The 18,538-nt window shown below is 43.6% G+C and overlaps 2 protein-coding genes across 7 annotated transcripts in view; one reads left to right on the top strand and one right to left on the bottom strand.

Moving 5' to 3' along the window:
* The window catches only part of LOC140212638 (dnaJ homolog subfamily C member 13), a 166,457-nt gene extending 163,167 nt beyond the window's left edge, over positions 1-3,290 (bottom strand). For 3 of the 5 annotated variants that reach the window (XM_072283697.1, XM_072283699.1, XM_072283700.1), the window contains exon 1: positions 3,168-3,288. The gene's annotated coding sequence lies outside the window, so the exon portion shown is untranslated. Of the gene's footprint in view, positions 1-2,979; positions 3,124-3,167 lie in introns of those variants that run through there. The other 2 variants (XM_072283701.1, XM_072283698.1) reach the window with 2 other exon arrangements.
* Positions 3,291-3,311: 21 nt separating this feature from the next.
* Positions 3,312-18,538, top strand: part of ripk1l (receptor (TNFRSF)-interacting serine-threonine kinase 1, like) — a 138,181-nt gene continuing 122,954 nt past the window's right edge. For both annotated transcript variants that reach the window (XM_072283704.1, XM_072283706.1), the window contains exon 1: positions 3,312-4,522. Coding sequence is in view for 1 of the 2 variants with exons in the window: in XM_072283706.1 (XP_072139807.1) it covers positions 4,489-4,522 (34 nt within the window). In the remaining variant the exon portion in view is untranslated. The remainder of the gene's footprint in view (positions 4,523-18,538) is intronic.

Raw genomic sequence — 18,538 nt, 5'->3', positions numbered from 1 at the left:
AATGACTTCAATAAAAGTTATGAGCACTAACATGCAAGGGAAAATGTAAACAGATGATATACAAAGTTAAATCGCAAATAGTTTCTAAGCCCAAAATTAATATTTGTAATATCACTGGGTAAATACTTTTGCAAGGAAATTATACCTGGTAACATACACTTGTTCACACACAAATGCTGGAGGAACTCAGTACCTATGGAAAAGAGCAAACAGTCGATGTTTCTGGCCTGACAAAGGGTCTCAGCAATGAATCAATCAATAAATAAATAAATATCGACTGTTTGCTCTTTACCACAGATGCTGCTACCTGACCTGCTGAGTTCCTCCAGCATTTTGTTTGTGGTTCTTGGATTCCCAGCATCTGTAGATTTTTCTCACATTTGGTACATACTCTTGTTGAACTTGTAACAGTTCATCAAGTGTTCACATGGACCAAGGCAACTAATTAGAGCAAATAATGTAAGAAAACAAATTTCTAGGCCCACTGACATGAATGAACAAAAGTGGCTAGAGGATCTGTTGCAATAAAAGTACATGACTATCTTAACAGCAGAGTCACAATAAAATCTCAAAAAAAAAACAAACCAGTGCAAATACTCAATAAATGTCACGAGATTCAAATGTTTTAAGAACAATGCCATGAGGTAAATTTCATAAGAGATTAGAATTATTGGCATAAATACAAAAATGGGTTAAGGAGGGTTTAAGAAAGGTTAGCAGATAGAAAAAGAATGCATCAAAAGGACTGCCTCAATTAGGGATCTAAAGGAAAGTGTTGTGGATATAGGACTGGGCTGCAGGTACAAATGAGTGTTCTGTCATTGATACAGTATAATGATATGTTAAACAAAACATTAGCAATGATCTGCACTCATCCGGTGATGCTGATTGAATTGACAGTTAAAATTTATACCCAGATGAACAGACAAGGAAAACTGCATTACTACACATCATACAAGTTCCAATAAACTAATTCACAATTTTCCAAGTAAACTGAAAATTATCAAGTTAGATTCAGACTATACTTGCTTTGCGATCAAAAGATCAGCTACAAATTTCCTTTGTAAAATGTTTCAATCAAAGAATTTGATGTGACAGAAAGCGTTAATCATTCTGGTTAAGGTGAGCAAAAGCTTCTTCATATGAAATTGATCCATTAAACTTGACATTGTTATTTTCAAGCGTCCAGAATAACCAGTAGCTTAACTTGACCTTTATATCTACATTAGGCAATTAAAATGCATATTTCCCATCCCCACCCTTCATCGATAGCAGTATCAAGTGTCCTTCCCTTCAACTCCTCTTTCCAAACTAAACCACTTTAGTTTCACCGATCCTTCCTTGTAGCTACATGCTTTTTAGTCCTGGCAACATCCTCTAATGAGGTTTATGCACATGATGAGGTTTATACACAATAATCAAGCGTTATTCTACTGATATATACAATTCCAGCAAATCCTCCTTGTTCTTTAAGCTCTGCTTCAACTGGAAGGAAAATTATGCCTATTCAGCACCTTTTGACAATGGACTTGTGGGCATACACTTTCCCTTGTTCCTACACACTGGTCACTGTCCTTCCATTGACTTTATTCCCCTTCCAAAAGGCACCTCCTCTTACATTTCTACAAATTAAATTCCATTTGTTATTTTTGCATCCAATTGATTGCCTTGCTTCAGTCTAAAACCTTCCACTTCACTATTCCCATTACACCCAGACTACTACTGCTTTTGAAAATTTATTTTAACATCTTGGAAATACGTTTTTTTCTATTTTATTCATGCCCAAACTGTTAAGTGTAGCATTTAAGGTGGCATGAGCCCTAGAAAGAGTTTCAAATCCCAAAGGCAACACACACAAATGCTGGAGGAATTCAACAGGTCAGGCAGCATCCATGGAGATGAATAAACAGTTGATGTTTCAGACCAAGACCCTTTAGAATCCTTAAGAAGGGTCTCAGCCCAAACTGTCGACTGTTTATTCATTTCCATAAATGCTGCCTGACCTGCTGAATTCCTTCAGCATTTTGTATGTTGTTCTGAATTTCGAGCATCTGCAGATTTTTTTTCATGTTTGTCAAATCCCAGAGGATTGTCTTCTCCAATATAGTGGGACCTCATCCCAAGAAACTTTTAGCTGAATGAGCTCCATTTGAAAGATGATAAACACCAAGGCGTTATTTTGAAATCTTCACATATTCATCCCTCACTGATTATTTGTGACAGTACACTTCCTATTATATTTCATACTTTAGCAATAACTTGAAAAAATATTTAAGTCAATATAGAAGTATATCTTTTTCCAATTCCTCCATATGTCGCCTTCCTCTTGTTTGCTCCTTAATTATGAGATGTGTAGCCTGAATTGAAGGCAGAAGATGAAATCACTGAATTCTGGGAAACAATACAAAGCAGGGTGATTGTGAGAAAGAAGAGAAAAATATAAAGCTCAGAGAAGTAGGAACTAAGTGGGATCACGGATACAGAGAAACCTTGCTTTCTTGTATAAGAATCAAAGACATTACATTTCGTTATTACAACCAGTCTAGGCTTTCCAATTTCATGGATCATGTATTCATAACAAAACTAACCTCTAACAAAGAATCCCTTACACTGCAGAGCTAAACTGTTCTGACATTTCAGTACCAAACACTTAAGTTGAACTGTCAGTTCAGTTGAGTGGAAACAGTGGCATCGTGCAAGTCCTCGAACTCCACTCTTGAACCTGTACTTGCCGGTCAATTACACTATTACAATTTCTAAGGCTTTCGAGCACTTCTTTTTGTCTACATTCGTGACCTCTGTGTCCTATACTGCCGACTGACATATCCTACTTGTAAAATCAATGTTAAGTTTAACAAACAAGTATTCACAGAGAAAAATAAAACACAATATCCAACCGAGCCGAACAACGGGTAAGGAAGGCGAGATGGGCAAGCTGTCGACCGGGTCTAGGCAGAGAAACTGAGGGCTGTAACCCACCCTCCGGTCGCTGTCTACGAAGTAAAGGATGAGGCGCCCGCCAGCCTGCAGTTACCCGCCTCCGCCCCTCATACTCCTCTCAGGTTGAACACCAACTCCAGCCCAGGGACGGTCGCCGAAGTTAGTCCAGCCCACACCACTTCCTTCTGACTCCAGGCAAAGCCCAAATTCCGGATGCGGCAGGTTACCTGAGGCGGTGAAGGAAGCCGGTTCTCACTCCCGCCTCAGACAACGACTCTACCCCAAGCTCCTTCCTCCCTTCGCCTAGGAAGCGGCCATTTTCTGACAGCTCGCACTGCGCACGCGCCCTCGTCGTCACGCGACCGCCGCCTGACAGGGCCGGAAATTGCAGCCAGCCGGCCCGCGGATGTTGCGGTAGAGTGAGGCGACAATCAGCAGTTGCTATCATCGGTAACGAAACTAAGGTTTTTTTTGGGGGGATGGCTTCCTCTCTTTTTAAATTACGAAGGGAGGGAGACCCCAGAAAGATCGTAACGACGCCCCTGCTTCCTGAAGCCGGCGTGTTTTCTCAAATAGTCGGACGGCGGTTGCTACCATGAATACGTCTAACATAATGAGCCACTGCCCGACCATTTGCGTTCCCTTCAACAATATGCAATACCGTGCCTTATGGCAGCAACTGAAGGAATTTCATTGCACCTGGTCTTTATGAAAATGAAATAATCTGAATGACTCGGTGGAGTTAACTGTAAAGCATGCAGGAACGGCACATTTAAACAGATAAAGGTATATCGCCATAGCCGTAAGGCAGGGAGCAGAGGAGGATTCCGAACTTGACTGACACTCAGGGGAATGAAACTTCCTCTACTTCATCTTGTTAGCTGGAGATCAAGACCAAGGACTGAAGGGGAAGATTGTTGTATTGGAAGAGAATGAGAAATTACTGTGCTCTTGTGTTTCAGAAAGGCATCGTTCGTCCATCGTCGATGTCCATTTGAAGGTGTTGAGACTAGGTGATTTGGATTTAAGTGAGGGATAGTTGCGCAGCGTCAGCCTCACTCTCTCTTCCCAATTCCCATCTGGATCCAGTGGCAAGACAGAGTCGAGACGGCTGGAGATGGGACTAGGCGCAGTGGATGACCAGGACCTCTTCTGTGTCTTGTCCTGCTCTACACGTTCCACAACGCTTGCAGAGACCGCCTTCTTGACCGTTGGACCGTCAATTGGTCTCATCCGCTCAATCCACTGGAGTCTGTCTTCACATGCTGGGATAGACAACTCCCTATCTCACCACGTTGGCTACCCTCACCCGGTTTAGCCGGCTTGTCGTGGCCGCTGTCGCATGCAAACAGCTACGGGGAGCTGCAGGTGAGAGCTGAGTGCCAGGTGGAGACCAAAGGTGGACTGACCGCCTTGAAAAAGATGCGGCATGTGGCCCCACCAGAGGTGCTACCCTCCATGACACCCCATACACCCCTCAGAAAAGCATAGCTCACTCTGGACACACCGGATACATCAGTAAGACCTGAGGGTTTGTCGATACACAAGATGGGCCAGACTGCTGACTCAGAGAAAACAAAAGGTGGGAGTCTGTATTTCATGATAAACTTTTTGTGTGCTCTGACACAGCGGGCTTGTCACACACTTGTTCCCCTGACCTGGAACATCTAACGATTAAGTGACAACCGCTCTGCATATCAAGAGAGTTCTCCTCTGTGAAACTGACCACGGTTTATATGTCATCAAAAACATAGAAAACCGACAGCACAATACAGGCCCTTCAGCCTACAATGCTGTGCTGAACATGTACTTAAGGTTACTCATAGCCCTCTATTTTTCTAAGCTCCATGTCTCTTAAAAGATCCTGTCATATCCACCTCCACCACTGTCGCCAGCAGCCCATTCCACGCACTCGCCACTCTGTGTAAAAAAAAAACAACAACAACAACAACTTACCACAGACATCTCTTCTGTACCTAATTCCAAGCGCCTTAAAACTGTGCCCCTCTTTCAGCCCCGGGAAAAAGCCTCTGACTATCCACACGATCAATACCTCTCATCATCTTATACACCTCAATCAGGTCACCTCTCAACCTCTGTTGCTCCAAAGAGAAAAGGCCAAGTTCACTCAACCTATCCTCATAAGGCATGCTCCCCAATCAGGCAACATCTTTGTAAATCTCCTCTACACTCTTTCTATAGTTTCCACATCCTTCCTGTAGTGAGGTAACCAGAACTGAGCACAGTACTCCCAAGTGGGGTCTGACCAGGGTCCTATATAGCTATAACATTACCTCTCGGCTCTTGAACTCAATCCCTTGGTTGATGAAGGCCAATGCACCATATGCCTTCTTAACCACACAGTCAAAAAAAAGACGTTAAACGGGCACTTGAAGTATTAAATGTTACCATGAGAAACAACAAACAGCCTATCCCTGTTGTGACTGAATTAAGTCACCGGAGAGACATTGAAGTTGGTGGATATAGAAGTCCTTATTTGGCAAAACAAGCAGGCATCATACTGGAGACACTTGCCAGGGGCTCCCTGACCCAATATTAAATGATGTTTTTATACACTGAAGGTCAAAGGTAACCACAGGACAATTCTATAGTTACAATGCTTCATTTTGAATAACGTATGATTTTCAAACACACTCCAGACACCCAAAATGAATGTTAATCATCACTGTCTCTGGGCTGCATTCATGCACATGCCAATATCTCAGGTCAGTGGGTGTTTCCTGGTTTGTAATCGACCTCAGTATGTAGATCCAGGAAGACCATTGTGCTGAGCTGCATTTTAAACTCAATCTATGATCCACATTCAGATCTGAAGACCAGTTGAAATTAATATTTGCTATATTCTATAACTCCAGAATATGCCCTAACACTCCAAATCAAATCATAGTCAGGAACTTCAAGCAGGTTTGTTTGAAGAAATCGGTGTCCAATTATCATCAACATATAACCTGCAGCACCAGGGGTCCCAAAACACTCAACCATTGCAGTACAATGAATAGGAATGCTTACTGTTCCATCCCTGACTGCATTTTTGGAAATCTGATCACTTGGCTGCCCTACCTGCAGACAGGCAAAGGCTCCAGAGATAAGTACAACAAAGGTGTGGTCACAGGAGCAGCCATGGGATTTCTCCAAGTCAGTAGGCTGAGCTGTGTTCAGGAACTCGTCAGAGGATATGAACAAGTACACCACGGTTGTCATGCATTATAAAAACAGTTGTAGATAAGTGTGTCCCCACAAATTCATTTAGGATTTTCCCCAACCAGAAGCACTTAATGAACCACGAGATCCGCATCTGCTCAGGGCCAGATCAATGGTATTCAGGTCTGCTGACCAAGTAAGATGCAAGGGGTCCGGGTGTGATCTCCGGAAAGCCAACTCACGGGTGAAGTGGCAATTCCAGGCTAAACTTGAGTACTGGGTGATGCTCGACAGCTGTTGCAGGGTTTGAATGCTATTAGCTCTTACAAAGTGAAACCAAGTGACATGACATAGGAGACAACAAAGCTTTCCTCAATGCCTGCCATGCTCGCTTTGACCATCAAAAACATAGAGGAACCTTCAAGAACCCCTACAGCCCCCAATGACCCTATGATTTCAGTTTCTGAGCAACCTTCAGGAGGGTGAACCTGTGGAAAGCACCCGGCCCAGATGAGGTACCTGGCTAAGTACTAAAGACCTGTGCTGATCAACGGCCTGAAGTATTCACCGTCTTTAACCTTTTGCCTCAGCAGTCTGAAATATCCATCTGCTTCAATTATACTGGTGCCTAAGAAGAACGTGGTAACCTGCATCAATGACTGTCACTCAGTAACACTTACATCCACAGTGATGAAATATTTTGAGAGGTTGGTGATGAAACATATCAACTCCTGTCTGAGAAACAACTTGGATCTGCTCAAATTTGCCTACTGTGACAATAGGTCCACAGCAGATGCCATTTAGTTGGCTCTTCATTCAACCCTGGAACATCTGGATGGAAAAGATGCATACATCACAATGCTCTTTATTAACTACAGCTTGGCATTCAATATTATCACCCCCTCAAAATTAAACAAAAAGTTTTAAGACCTTGGCTTCAATACTTCCTCGTACAATTGGATCCTCTATTTCCTCACTTGCAGACCACAGTCAGTTCAGATTGGCAAAATCATCCCCTCCACAATCTCCACCAGCACTTGTGCACCACAAGGCTGTGTGCTTAGCCCCCTGCTCTGTTTGTTTTATACTTATTACTGTGAAGCTAAGCACAGCTCCAAATGCCATATTTAAGTTTGCTGACGACACCACTACCATTGGCCAAATCAAAGGTAGTGATGAATCAGCATAGCGGAGGGAGATTGTAGATCTGGCTGAGTGGTGCCACAACAACCTGTCACGCAATGTCAGCCATACCAAGGAGCTGATTATTGACTTCAGGAGAAAGAAACCAGAGGTCCATGAGATTGGGTGATCAGAGGTGGAGAGAGTCAGCAATTTAAATTCCTCAGTGTTGTCATTTGAGAGGGCCTCTCCTGAGTCTAGCATGTGAATGCCATTACACAGAAAGTGTAGCAGTACCTCTACTTTCTTAGATTCGTCAGGTCATTTGAAACTGACAAACTTTTAAAGATGTGTTGTGGGGGGTATATTGGCTGGCTGCATCACTGCCTGGTATGGGAACATGAATACCTTGAATGGAAAATCCTGCGAAAGTAATGGATATGGCCCAGTCCATCATGGATAAAACCCTCCCCACCATTGAACGTTTCGTATGTTGTCAGAGGAAAGCAGCATCCATCATCAAGGACCCCCACCACCCAGGTCATGCTTTCTTCTCACTGCTATCATCAGGACTCACACACCAGATTCAGGAACAGTTATTGCCCCTTAATCATTCGGCCCTTGAACCAGAAGGAATAATTTCACTCTACTTCATTCGCCCCCATCACTGAACTGTTTCTATAACCAATGTACTCACTTTCAAGAACTCCTCATCTCATGTCCTCAAAATTTGTTACTTATTTGTTTATTTGTTTTTGCCTTTGCACAGTGTGTTGTCTTTCGCACATTTGCCCGTAATGTTGGGTGTGCTCTTTCATTGTGTTTCTTCAATTTACTGTTTGTGCCCGCAAGAAAATGAGTCTCAGGGTGGTATATAGTGATACATACGTATTTTATTAATAAATTTACTTTAAACTTTTAATCGGAGGGAGTCCGACCATGAATGTGGCTGCATGTAGTCCTGTTCTGAATCTGCTTAGCACAGCTGGCTTTCAGTGTGGGAACTCAGACCAGTACAATTATTTGTGAGATTATTCTGAAAGGATTTGTTCTTCATTTTCCATGAGTCTTATTCCTTGTTGCATTAGCTATTTCCTGATCAGGTAAATTGTAATAGTGAAAAGTCTGGTCTGGGAGGGATCTTTGATTATCTGTGTGTGCCATATCATGGTGAATTGAGCAACACATGGATATCTGCCACCAGCCTGCAGTTGAGGAAGGTTGTCAGAGAGAGCAGGAAATAGATAATCTAGATATTTGGGTGGAGAAGTGGCGGCTGGAGCTTAATCCAGACAAGTATGAGGTGTTCATTTTGGGATCCAGAAATTAGAAATTGAAATGGGCTTTAAAATAGCTTTGGATCTCAAAGTCCAACCCTACAATCCGGCCCTGAGAGTTGGAAATGGGGAAAGCCTGCCAAAAGGGCTCTGGTGAAGCTGTATAGACCAATCCCTTGTGCAGTAGATGCAGTGCAGTGGATTGCAGAAGTGTTGATGAACTCCAACCATGGAGACAGGAGGTCATCGATGGTTTAGCTCCACCCCATTGGGGGCTACGGGCCCAAGTAAGTTGAACTAGCTCTAGAGCTTATTGCAACATGTAGTCTATAGACCTATGTTTGATGCTAAGCACTGAAGGCAGACTATACTAGATGCTGGGCCAAATCTTATGAAGTTACTTTATATAAAAACATGGAAAGGATGAAAGGCTCTCTAGCTTGACAAGAGCAGGGAATAAAACACTCTCTTCACTGACAGTATTCTATTAGTACAATTAATAGAGTAATAAAATTCAATGGTTTTCACATACTGCACTTAATAACATTATTAGAATTCCTGATTGTGTAACATAAGGTGAAATATTTGTTACATGTTCTTCATAAGGCTTTCCAACTTTGGTACCATTGAGCTCTCTGGTTCAGCTCACATGGCGATTGTATCATCCAGATGCACAGCAATCAAACAGCCCTTTATAAATCTCATTGTCAGTGTTTTTTGCAGATCAGTTCTGCATCACTACAGAGGATGGTTGGGTGCACATTAGGTTAACTGTGTATTGAGGCTGGTGATAGATGCACAGTTGTATTAGCAGTTTCCCCATCAAGTACAATTAATATTCTGGTATGCTAAGTGACACTATGTCCATATTGGCTTTGTCATGTTAACATCTTATCCTTCTAGCTGAGGAATCACTTCTGTCTCTTTAATTGGTTTCATAATATTTGTCTTCCCTTCATCAGTCCGAGCTAATACTGATTTTTAAATAGTCCAGTAACTGTTGCCCATACTTCAAGTATTTAATCAAACACATTAATATTTATTCAGCAGCTTTTTGGGGGTTCTCTTTGTCTTGTGTTAAAGCAGATGTTTGACCTTTCATCACTAGAAACATTCTCCTAATTAATGATTTAACACTACAGAAAGATTTTACACTTTATGGTTATTATCCTGTATACTACAGGCTCCTCGATGGATCATTGGGCAGAATAAACCAATGGAGAGAAAAAAAACAGAATTCCTGGGCTGTGCACAGTAAGGTAGTTTCACGAGGAATTGATAATCCTGCCTGTTTCCTATTGTTTGAATATTCTTAAGACAAAGCTCGATGGATATTTGATGAACAAGTGGCTGAAGGGTCACTGTAGAACAGGAGTGTAGAGTTGAGGTTACGATCAGGTTATGATCTTATTAAATGGCAAAGCAGGTTTAAGCAGCCAAGTGGCCTTTCCTGTTCCTAACTGAATGGTCTTGTGTTTGCAATGTTTTTCACCAGATCACTGCTTTCTGCTTCCAATGAATCGTTGTTTGAAAGGGGAGGTTGAGAGAGTGATTTAAAATTATACTCTGTAGTGTGGCAAACTGTGGTAATGCCAATTAAAATGCATCGCTTGTTTTGTACAGCAAAAGGAAGTATTTAAGATCAGAAACCCTCACAAAGACTAAGTAAAACTACATGGCAATGAGTGCAGTCCTTCCATGTTAATCCCATGGGAGTTACCTGTATAGATCTGTTCTAGCTGGGTAATCCACATGCACCACAACAAAGATGAATTTGTGAGCAGTTTTGGGTCTCTTATCTAAGAATGTGCTGGAGAAGCTCCAGAGGAGGTTCATGAGAACGATCCTGTGAATATGATGAATACTTGATGGCTCTGAGTCTGTACTTACTAGATATTAGAAGAATGATTGAAACCTATTTAATATTGAAAGGCCTAGATAGAGTGAAGAGTGTAGGACCAAGGGGCACAGCCTTAGAATACAAGTATGTCCCTTTAGAACAGAGATGAGGAGGAAGTCCCTCAGCCAAAGGGTGGTGAATCTGTGGAATTAATTGCTACTGGCAGCTGCGGAAGCCAGGTTATTGTGTATAATTAAAGTGGAGTTTGATAGGTTTATGATTAGTAAGGGCATCAAAAGTTACAGGGAGAAGGCAGAAGATTAGGATAATAAATCAGCCATGATGGAATGGCAGAGCAGACTTGAAGGGTCAGATGGCCTAATTCTGCTCCTCTATCTTCTGTTCTTATAGTCTAAAATCAGAAGAAAAGAGTGTGTGTGCGCACAGTTTATTGAAAGTGGCAAGACAGATTGACAAAGTAGTTAAAATAACACATAGGATCCAGGGTTTTTAAAATAAAACCAGAGTACAAGAACAAACAAGTTATGATGAATTTCATAAAACCTTGGTTTGGCCACATCTATTATTCTGTGTCCAATTACAGGTACTACATATTAGGAAAGTTGTAAAAGTTTCAGAGGGTACGTATAAATCCTAGAAATGAAGGACTTTAATATACAGTAGACCAGGAAAGCTGGGATGATTCTTCTCAGATGAAGATATGGGGAGATCTGACAGAAGGTATTTAAAATTATTTGGGGAAGAATATCTTGATGTGTATATCCTAGAGTCATTAGATGACGATTTTAAAGAAGTTTAGATGAGACAGTCAAAGTGGAAGAAATTATCAGATGATCTGGGAAGGGACAAATTATTTCTAATGGTAGATTGGCAGGACTAAGACATTCGTGGGGAGGGGTGCTGTTATGCATGAAATAATTGTCATCTGCAAAGTCCTTATTAAGTCATTTAGGAGGAAAAGTATGGGAATGTTATCTGTTGGTACTTCTGAGGAATAACATGTTAGAGTAAGTAGTACAGAAAGGGGCTGATAGATTTTATGTTTCATTAAGTATACAGGGCAGTAAAGTCACTAACAAGGATGCATATGTTAGAGAATGCCGAGTGAGGTTAACTATGTACTTCAACAGACTTTATTCTAGAGCACCATCAGAATGTAGGATTGAATTTTCAGATTTAGACCTCCAATGAAACTCAATTGACACTTGAGATCAAGTACCATTTTAAAATGTAAATTGCATTTACTGTGGAAAGCTGTAGAGGCAGCCTCATCACAGCAACACAAGGGATCATTAGAACTCAAATTTAAATAAAGTTTGCTGAATGCCAAAGAAAACAATCAACTAAAATCTGAAATCCTCTGATAGGAGGAATTACCAAAAGTTACACACTTATATCAATTGTCAATGGGAGGGGTAATATGGAGATGTATTTACACAGAAAGGTGTAATCTAGAACAGGAATGATCATTTCAAACATCTTTAGTAATATCTTTTAAGTGAAAATTGGAGAAATTTACTGAAGTGTTACCTGTTAGTGTTCCTCATTGCATACTCTTACCAGAAGAGTTGTTTGTTTTTCACTTAACTGGAAATGAAACTGAAACTAATCTTGATGTTTCACAATTGAGCTTCAGCAGAGACTACATATTTTCTTTGTTCACTTGCCCTTAAGAGTAACTAATGCTTTTTCAGCAACGGAATAGCTATAAACATGCTGATATTGTCAAGTGATACATGTTGTTTCAGGTAGTGAATACTCCAAGCCCTAGATTATCATTGATACGTGTTGTAAAATTTGTTGTTTTGTGCCAGCTGCACAGTGCAAGGCATAAAATAGTATAAGTTACAATAAAAAATATTTAAAAATAAAAAGTAGTGCAAACATGAAGTAATATTCATGGAAATTACTACCAGGTAGTGATGCAACCAGTCAGAATGCTTTCCGTTCTGGGATCAAAGATCATACTTATTTACCATAGACATTTACATGTATTAGAAATTTGCTATGGTGTGTTGGTATGATATGCAACAAAAGCAACAACATTCAGCGATAATAATTACATAAAGTTAGAAGTACAGACATGGAATAAATGTGCAAAAGGAAATAAATACCACAATGTAAACAGTATTATAAAAAGTGGTTTAAAGTCTTTACAGTGCAGTGTCTGAGGTAATGGGTGGGGGTGGGAGGGGCTAATTAGAACAGTTCAACATACCTCGCGCTGCTGAGGGACACCATCGCCTACGTGCAGGACAGGGGGGTGGACGCCTGCCTGGTCAGCTTGGACCAGGAGAAAGCCTTCGACAGGATATCGCACACGTACATGGCGGATGTGCTCTCCAAAATGGGATTTGGGGAGGGAATCCGGAATTGGATCAGACTGCTCTACGCAGACATCCGTAGTGCAGTCCAGGTCAACGGGTGGGAAACAGACAGCTTCCCCATCAGGTCTGGAGTCAGGCAGGGCTGTCTCCTCTCCCTTGTCTTGTTTGTCTGCTGTATAGAGCCCTTTGCCGAGGCCATCAGGAGGGATGGGGGCATAAGAGGGGTGACGCTGCCAGGCAGTGGAGGGACCCAAGTGAAAACCTCCCTGTACATGGACGACGTCACCGTCTTCTGCTCTGATCTGAGGTCAGTTCGCAGGCTGATCAGCATCTGCGAACAGTTCGAGCTAGCGACGGGGGCCAGGCTCAACCGCACGAAGAGCGAAGCCATGCTCTTCGGCAACTGGCCAGACCGATCCAGCATCCCCTTCACCATCAGGTCTGACCACGTGAAGGTGTTGGGGATCTGGTTCGGAGGGGCCGAGGTGTGCAATAAGAGCTGGCAGGAGCGGACTGCCAAGGTGAAACAGAAACTGGGACTGTGGGGAGCGCGCTCCCTGTCGATAACGGGCAAGAACCTGGTCATCAGGTGTGAGGTGCTCTCAGGGCTGCTGTACTTGGCGCAGGTCTGGCCCGTCCCCCGCTCCTACAGCTCGGAAATCACCCGGGCTGTCTTCAGATTCGTCTGGGGATCCAAGATGGAGCGGGTGAGACGGACCGCCATGCACAAGTCCCTGGACAATGGGGGCAAGAACGTCCCCAATGTCGCCCTCACCCTGATGGCCAGCTTCGTGTGTGGCTGCATCAGGTTGTGCGTGGATCCCAGATACGTGGGCACAAAGTACTACTATGTGCCCAGGTTCTACCTGTCGCCCTGGCTACGAAGGATGGGTCTGGCCCCACTCCCGCGCAACGCCCCCGTCAGCTGGTCGTTGCCCCCTTACCTGTCCTTCGTAGAAAAATTCTTCAAGACCAACGCATTTGACCACAGGGCCATCAGGCAATGGTCGGCACGTAGTGTCCTGCAGGCACTGCAGGAGAAGGACGTGATGGACACAGTGGCGTGGTTCCCTGAGCAGACCGTCCAGTTCATCTGGCAAAATGCCTCATCGCCAGATCTCACAAACAGGCACAAAGACCTCGCCTGGCTGGCGGTGAGAGGGGCCCTCCCAGTCAGATCCCTCCTGTACGCCCGGAACAGTTCCTCCACACCCCACTGCCCATGGGAGGACTGTGATGGGGTGGAGTCAGTGGCTCACCTCTTTGCACACTGTGGGTTCGCAAAGAAGGTGTGGAAGAGAATGGAAGGGACAGTACTAAGATTCATGCCCAGCAGCTGCGTTACCGAGGACTCCGTGATCTACGGGCTGTTCCCGGGGACGCACACGGAGACCAACATCCGGTGCTGCTGGCAGATCATCAATTCGGTGAAAGACGCTCTTTGGTCGGCCCGAAACTTGATGGTCTGCCAGCTGACGGAGATGTCCGTGGGAGAATGCTGCCGACTGGCACACTCTCGTCTGCAGGAGTACGTTCTGAGGGATGCACTCAAACTTGGTGCAGCCACCGCGAAGGCCCGGTGGGGAAGGACCACAGTTTAACGTTCATCACCCGTAGGAGGGGGAGAGGTTGGGTGGGGAGGAGACCTACCCTCATCAGCGGTGTGGACAGATAATCAACATGGTGCCCAAGGAGTGGGTGGAATTGTTAATTTGGGAAAGTATTAGAGCCATTGCCTGCCTTTATTGTTGAAAATTTTGATTGTTAATAAGTCTTAACACTTGACCAAGAGTTGAGAGTAAACGCATGATTTACTGTAAACATCTTTCATTTGTAAATGAACAGAGTCAACACAAAATTTTATTGTTAATAACTGTATTGAATAAGGACTCACAGTCAACGAATGGTTTTCTTTTTCTGTATGCAATTATTTTTATTTTGTAATATTTCTGAATAAAGTATTTTTGGAAAAAAACGAAGTTCAACATACTAACTGCTTGAGGGAAGAAACTTTAAGATTGTGCGAAGGTTTTTTTTTAAGACCATAAGATATAGGAGCAGAATTAGGCCATTTTGGCCCTTCGAGTCTGCTCTGCTATTTCATTTTGGCTGTTCCAATTTTCCTCTCAGTCCCAATCTCCTGTCTTCTGCCCATATCCCTTCAAGTCCTGACCAATCAACAATCTATCAACCTCTGCATTAAAAAGGTTTGGCCTCCACAGCTGCCTGAAGCAAAGAATTCCACAGACTCACCACTGTCTGGCTAAAGAAATTCCTCCCCATCTCTGTTCTAAAAGTACACCCCTCTATTCTGAGGCTGTGTCCTTTGGTCTTAGACTCTCCCACCATAGAAAACATCCTCTCTGCATCCATTCTTTCAAGGCCTTTCACCATTTGGTAGGTTTCAGAGAGGACACCCCTCATTCTTCTGAATTCTAGGGAATACAGGCCCAGAGACATCTCTGAAACCTACCATATGACAAGCCATTCAATCTTGGAATAATTTTTGTGAACCTCCTTTGAACCCTTTCCAGTTTCAGCACATCCTTTCTAAAACAAGGGCCCAAAACTGCTCACAATACTCCAAGTGAGGGCTCACCAATGCTGTATAAAGTTTCAACATTACATCCTTGCGTTTATATTCTATTCCTTTTGAAATGAATGCTAACATTGCATTTGTCTTCCCCACCAGACTCAACCTGCAAATTTGCCTTTAGGGAATCCTGCACAAGGACTCCCCTTTGCTCCTGCATTTTTTTTTTGTACTTTCTCTCCATTTCGAAAATAGTCAACCCTTTCTTTTACCAAAATGCATGAGCATATACTTCCAAAACTGTATTCATCTGCCATTTGTTTGCCCATTCTCCTAATCTGTCTAAGTCCTTCTGTAGCCTATCTACTTCCTCAATACTACTTGCCCCTCCATCTACCTTCATATATCTGCAGACTTTACAAAGCCATACTATATCACTTAAAAAAGAGTTGGTCCCAACCTGGACCCCTGTGAAATACTACTAGTCACCAGCAGCCAAACAGAAAGGGCTCCCTTTATTCCCACTCTCTGCTTCCTGCCAATCAGCTGCTGCTTTATCCATGCTAGAATATTTCCTGTAACTTGGTCAGCAGCCTCATGTGTGGCACCTTGTGAAAGGCCTTTTAAAAATCCAAGTACACAACATCAACTGATTCACCTCGGTCTATCCTGCTTGTTATTTCTTCAAAGAATTCCAACAGATTTGTCAGGCAAGATTTTCCCTTGAGGAAACAATTCTGACTACAGCCTATTTTATCATGTGCCTCCAAGTACCCTAACATCTCACCCTTAGGGAGCAGAGTGAAGGCTTAAGGGCTTCGGCTCAACGGGCTTAGGCGGAAACAGGCGAGGCGAGGGAGGTTTGGCATTCATTTTCTGTTGTTATTTGAGGAGAGGGGCAGTATGAGTGTGAGGACAGTTTGCTGTTCTCGGTGTCGGATGTGGGAGGCCCTGGAGTCTACAAGCCTCCCGGACGTCTACATCTGCGCCAAGTGCATCGAGATGCAGCTCCTAAGGGACTGCATTACGGAACTGGAGCTGCAGCTCGATGACCTTCGTCTGGTCAGGGAGAGTGAGGAGGTGATAGAGAGGAGTTGCAGGCAGGTGGTCACGCCGGGGCCACGGGAGGCAGACAAGTGGGTCATGGTTAGGAGGGGGAAGGGGAAAGGTCAGGTAATAGGGAGTACCCCGGTGGCTGTGCCCCTTAACAACAGGTACTCCTGTTTGAGTACTGTTGAGGGGGACAGCTTACCCGGGAGAAGCGACAGTGGCCGTGCGTCCGGCACAGAGTCCGGCCCTGTAGTTCAGAAGGGTAGGGCAAGGAAGAGGAGGGCAGTTGTGATAGGGGACTCGATAGTAAGGGGGTCAGATAGGCGATTCTGTGGACGCAGTCCAGAGACCCAGATGGTAGTTTGCCTCCCTGGTGCCAGGGTCCGGGATATTTCTGATTGTGTCCAAGATATCCTGAAGTGGGAGGGTGAGGAGCCAGAGGTCGTGGTACATATAGGTACCAATGACATAGGTAGGAAAAAGGATGAGGTCCTGAAAGGAGAATATAGGGAGCTAGGAAGGGAGTTGAGAAAAAGGACCGCAAAGGTAGTAATCTCGGGATTACTGCCTGTGCCACGCGACAGTGAGAGTAGGAATGTGATGAGGTGGAGGATAAATGCGTGGCTGAGGGATTGGAGCAGGGGGCAGGGATTCAAGTTTTTGGATCATTGGGACCTCTTTTGGCGCAGGCGTGACCTGTACAAAAGGGATGGGTTGCACTTGAATTCTAGGGGGACCAATATCCTGGCAGGGAGATTAGCGGGGGCTACTGAGGTGACTTTAAACTAGAATGGTTGGGGGGTGGGAATCAAATTAAAGAGGCTAGGCGTGAGGAGGTTAGTTCACTACAGGGGGATGGGAACCAGTGCAGAGAGGCAGAGGGGTGTAAAGTGAGGATAGAAACAAAAAGTACTATGGAGAAAAGTAAAAGTGGCAGGCCGACAAATCCAGGGCAAGCATTAAAAAGGGCCACTTTTCAGCATAATTGTATAAGGGCTAAGAGAGTTGTAAAAGAGCGCCTGAAGGCTTTGTGTGTCAATGCAAGGAGCATTCGTAATAAGGTGGATGAATTGAAAGTGCAGATTGTTATTAATGATTATGATATAGTTGGGATCACAGAGACATGGCTCCAGGGTGACCAGGGATGGGAGCTCAACGTTCAGGGATATTCAATATTCAGGAGGGATAGACATGAAGGAAGGGGAGGTGGGGTGGCGTTGCTGGTTAAAGAAGAGATTAACACAATAGAAAGGAAGGACATAAGCCGGGAAGATGTGGAATCAATATGGGTAGAGCTGCGTAACACTAAGGGGCAGAAGACGCTGGTGGGAGTTGTGTACAGGCCACCTAACAGTAGTAGTGAGGTCGGAGGTGGTATTAAACAGGAAATTAGAAATGTGTGCAATAAAGGAACAGCAGTTATAATGGGTGACTTCAATCTACATGTAGATTGGGTGAACCAAATTGGTAAAGGTGCTGAGGAAGAGGATTTCTTGGAATGTATGCGGGATGGTTTTTTGAACCAACATGTCGAGGAACCGACTAGAGAGCAGGCTATTCTGGACTGGGTTTTGAGCAATGAGGAAGTGTTAATTAGCAATCTTGTCATGAGAGGCCCCTTGGGTAAGAGTGACCATAATATGGTGGAATTCTTCATTAAGATGGAGAGTGACATAGTTAATTCAGAAGCAAAGGTTCTGAACTGAAAGAGGGGTAACTTTGAAGGTATGAGACGTGAATTAGCTAAGATAGACTGGCAAATGACACTTAAAGGATTGACAGTGGATATGCAATGGCAAGCATTTAAAGGTTGCATGGATGAACTGCAACAAATGTTCATCCCAGTTTGGCAAAAGAATAAATCAAGGAAGGTAGTGCACCCGTGGCTGACAAGAGAAATTAGGGATAGTATCAATTCCAAAGAAGAAGCATACAAATTAGCCAGAAAAAGTGGCTCACCTGAGGACTGGGAGAAATTCAGAGTTCAGCAGAGGAGGACAAAGGGCTTAATTAGGAAGGGGAAAAAAGATTATGAGAGAAAACTGGCAGGCAACATAAAAACGGACTGTAAAAGCTTTTATAGATATGTAAAAAGGAAAAGACTGGTAAAGACAAATGTAGGTCCCCTACAGACAGAAACTGGTGAATTGATTATGGGGAGCAAGGACATGGCAGACCAATTGAATAATTACTTTGGTTCTGTCTTCACTAAGGAGGACATAAATAATCTTCCAGAAATAGTAGGGGACAGAGGGTCCAGTGAGAT

This window comes from Mobula birostris, chromosome 19, assembly GCF_030028105.1.
Source record: "Mobula birostris isolate sMobBir1 chromosome 19, sMobBir1.hap1, whole genome shotgun sequence".
Classification (NCBI taxonomy): Eukaryota; Metazoa; Chordata; class Chondrichthyes; order Myliobatiformes; family Myliobatidae; genus Mobula; species Mobula birostris.
The sequence above is the reverse complement of the archived record's forward strand: the minus strand, read 5'-3'. Positions and strand labels throughout refer to the sequence as shown.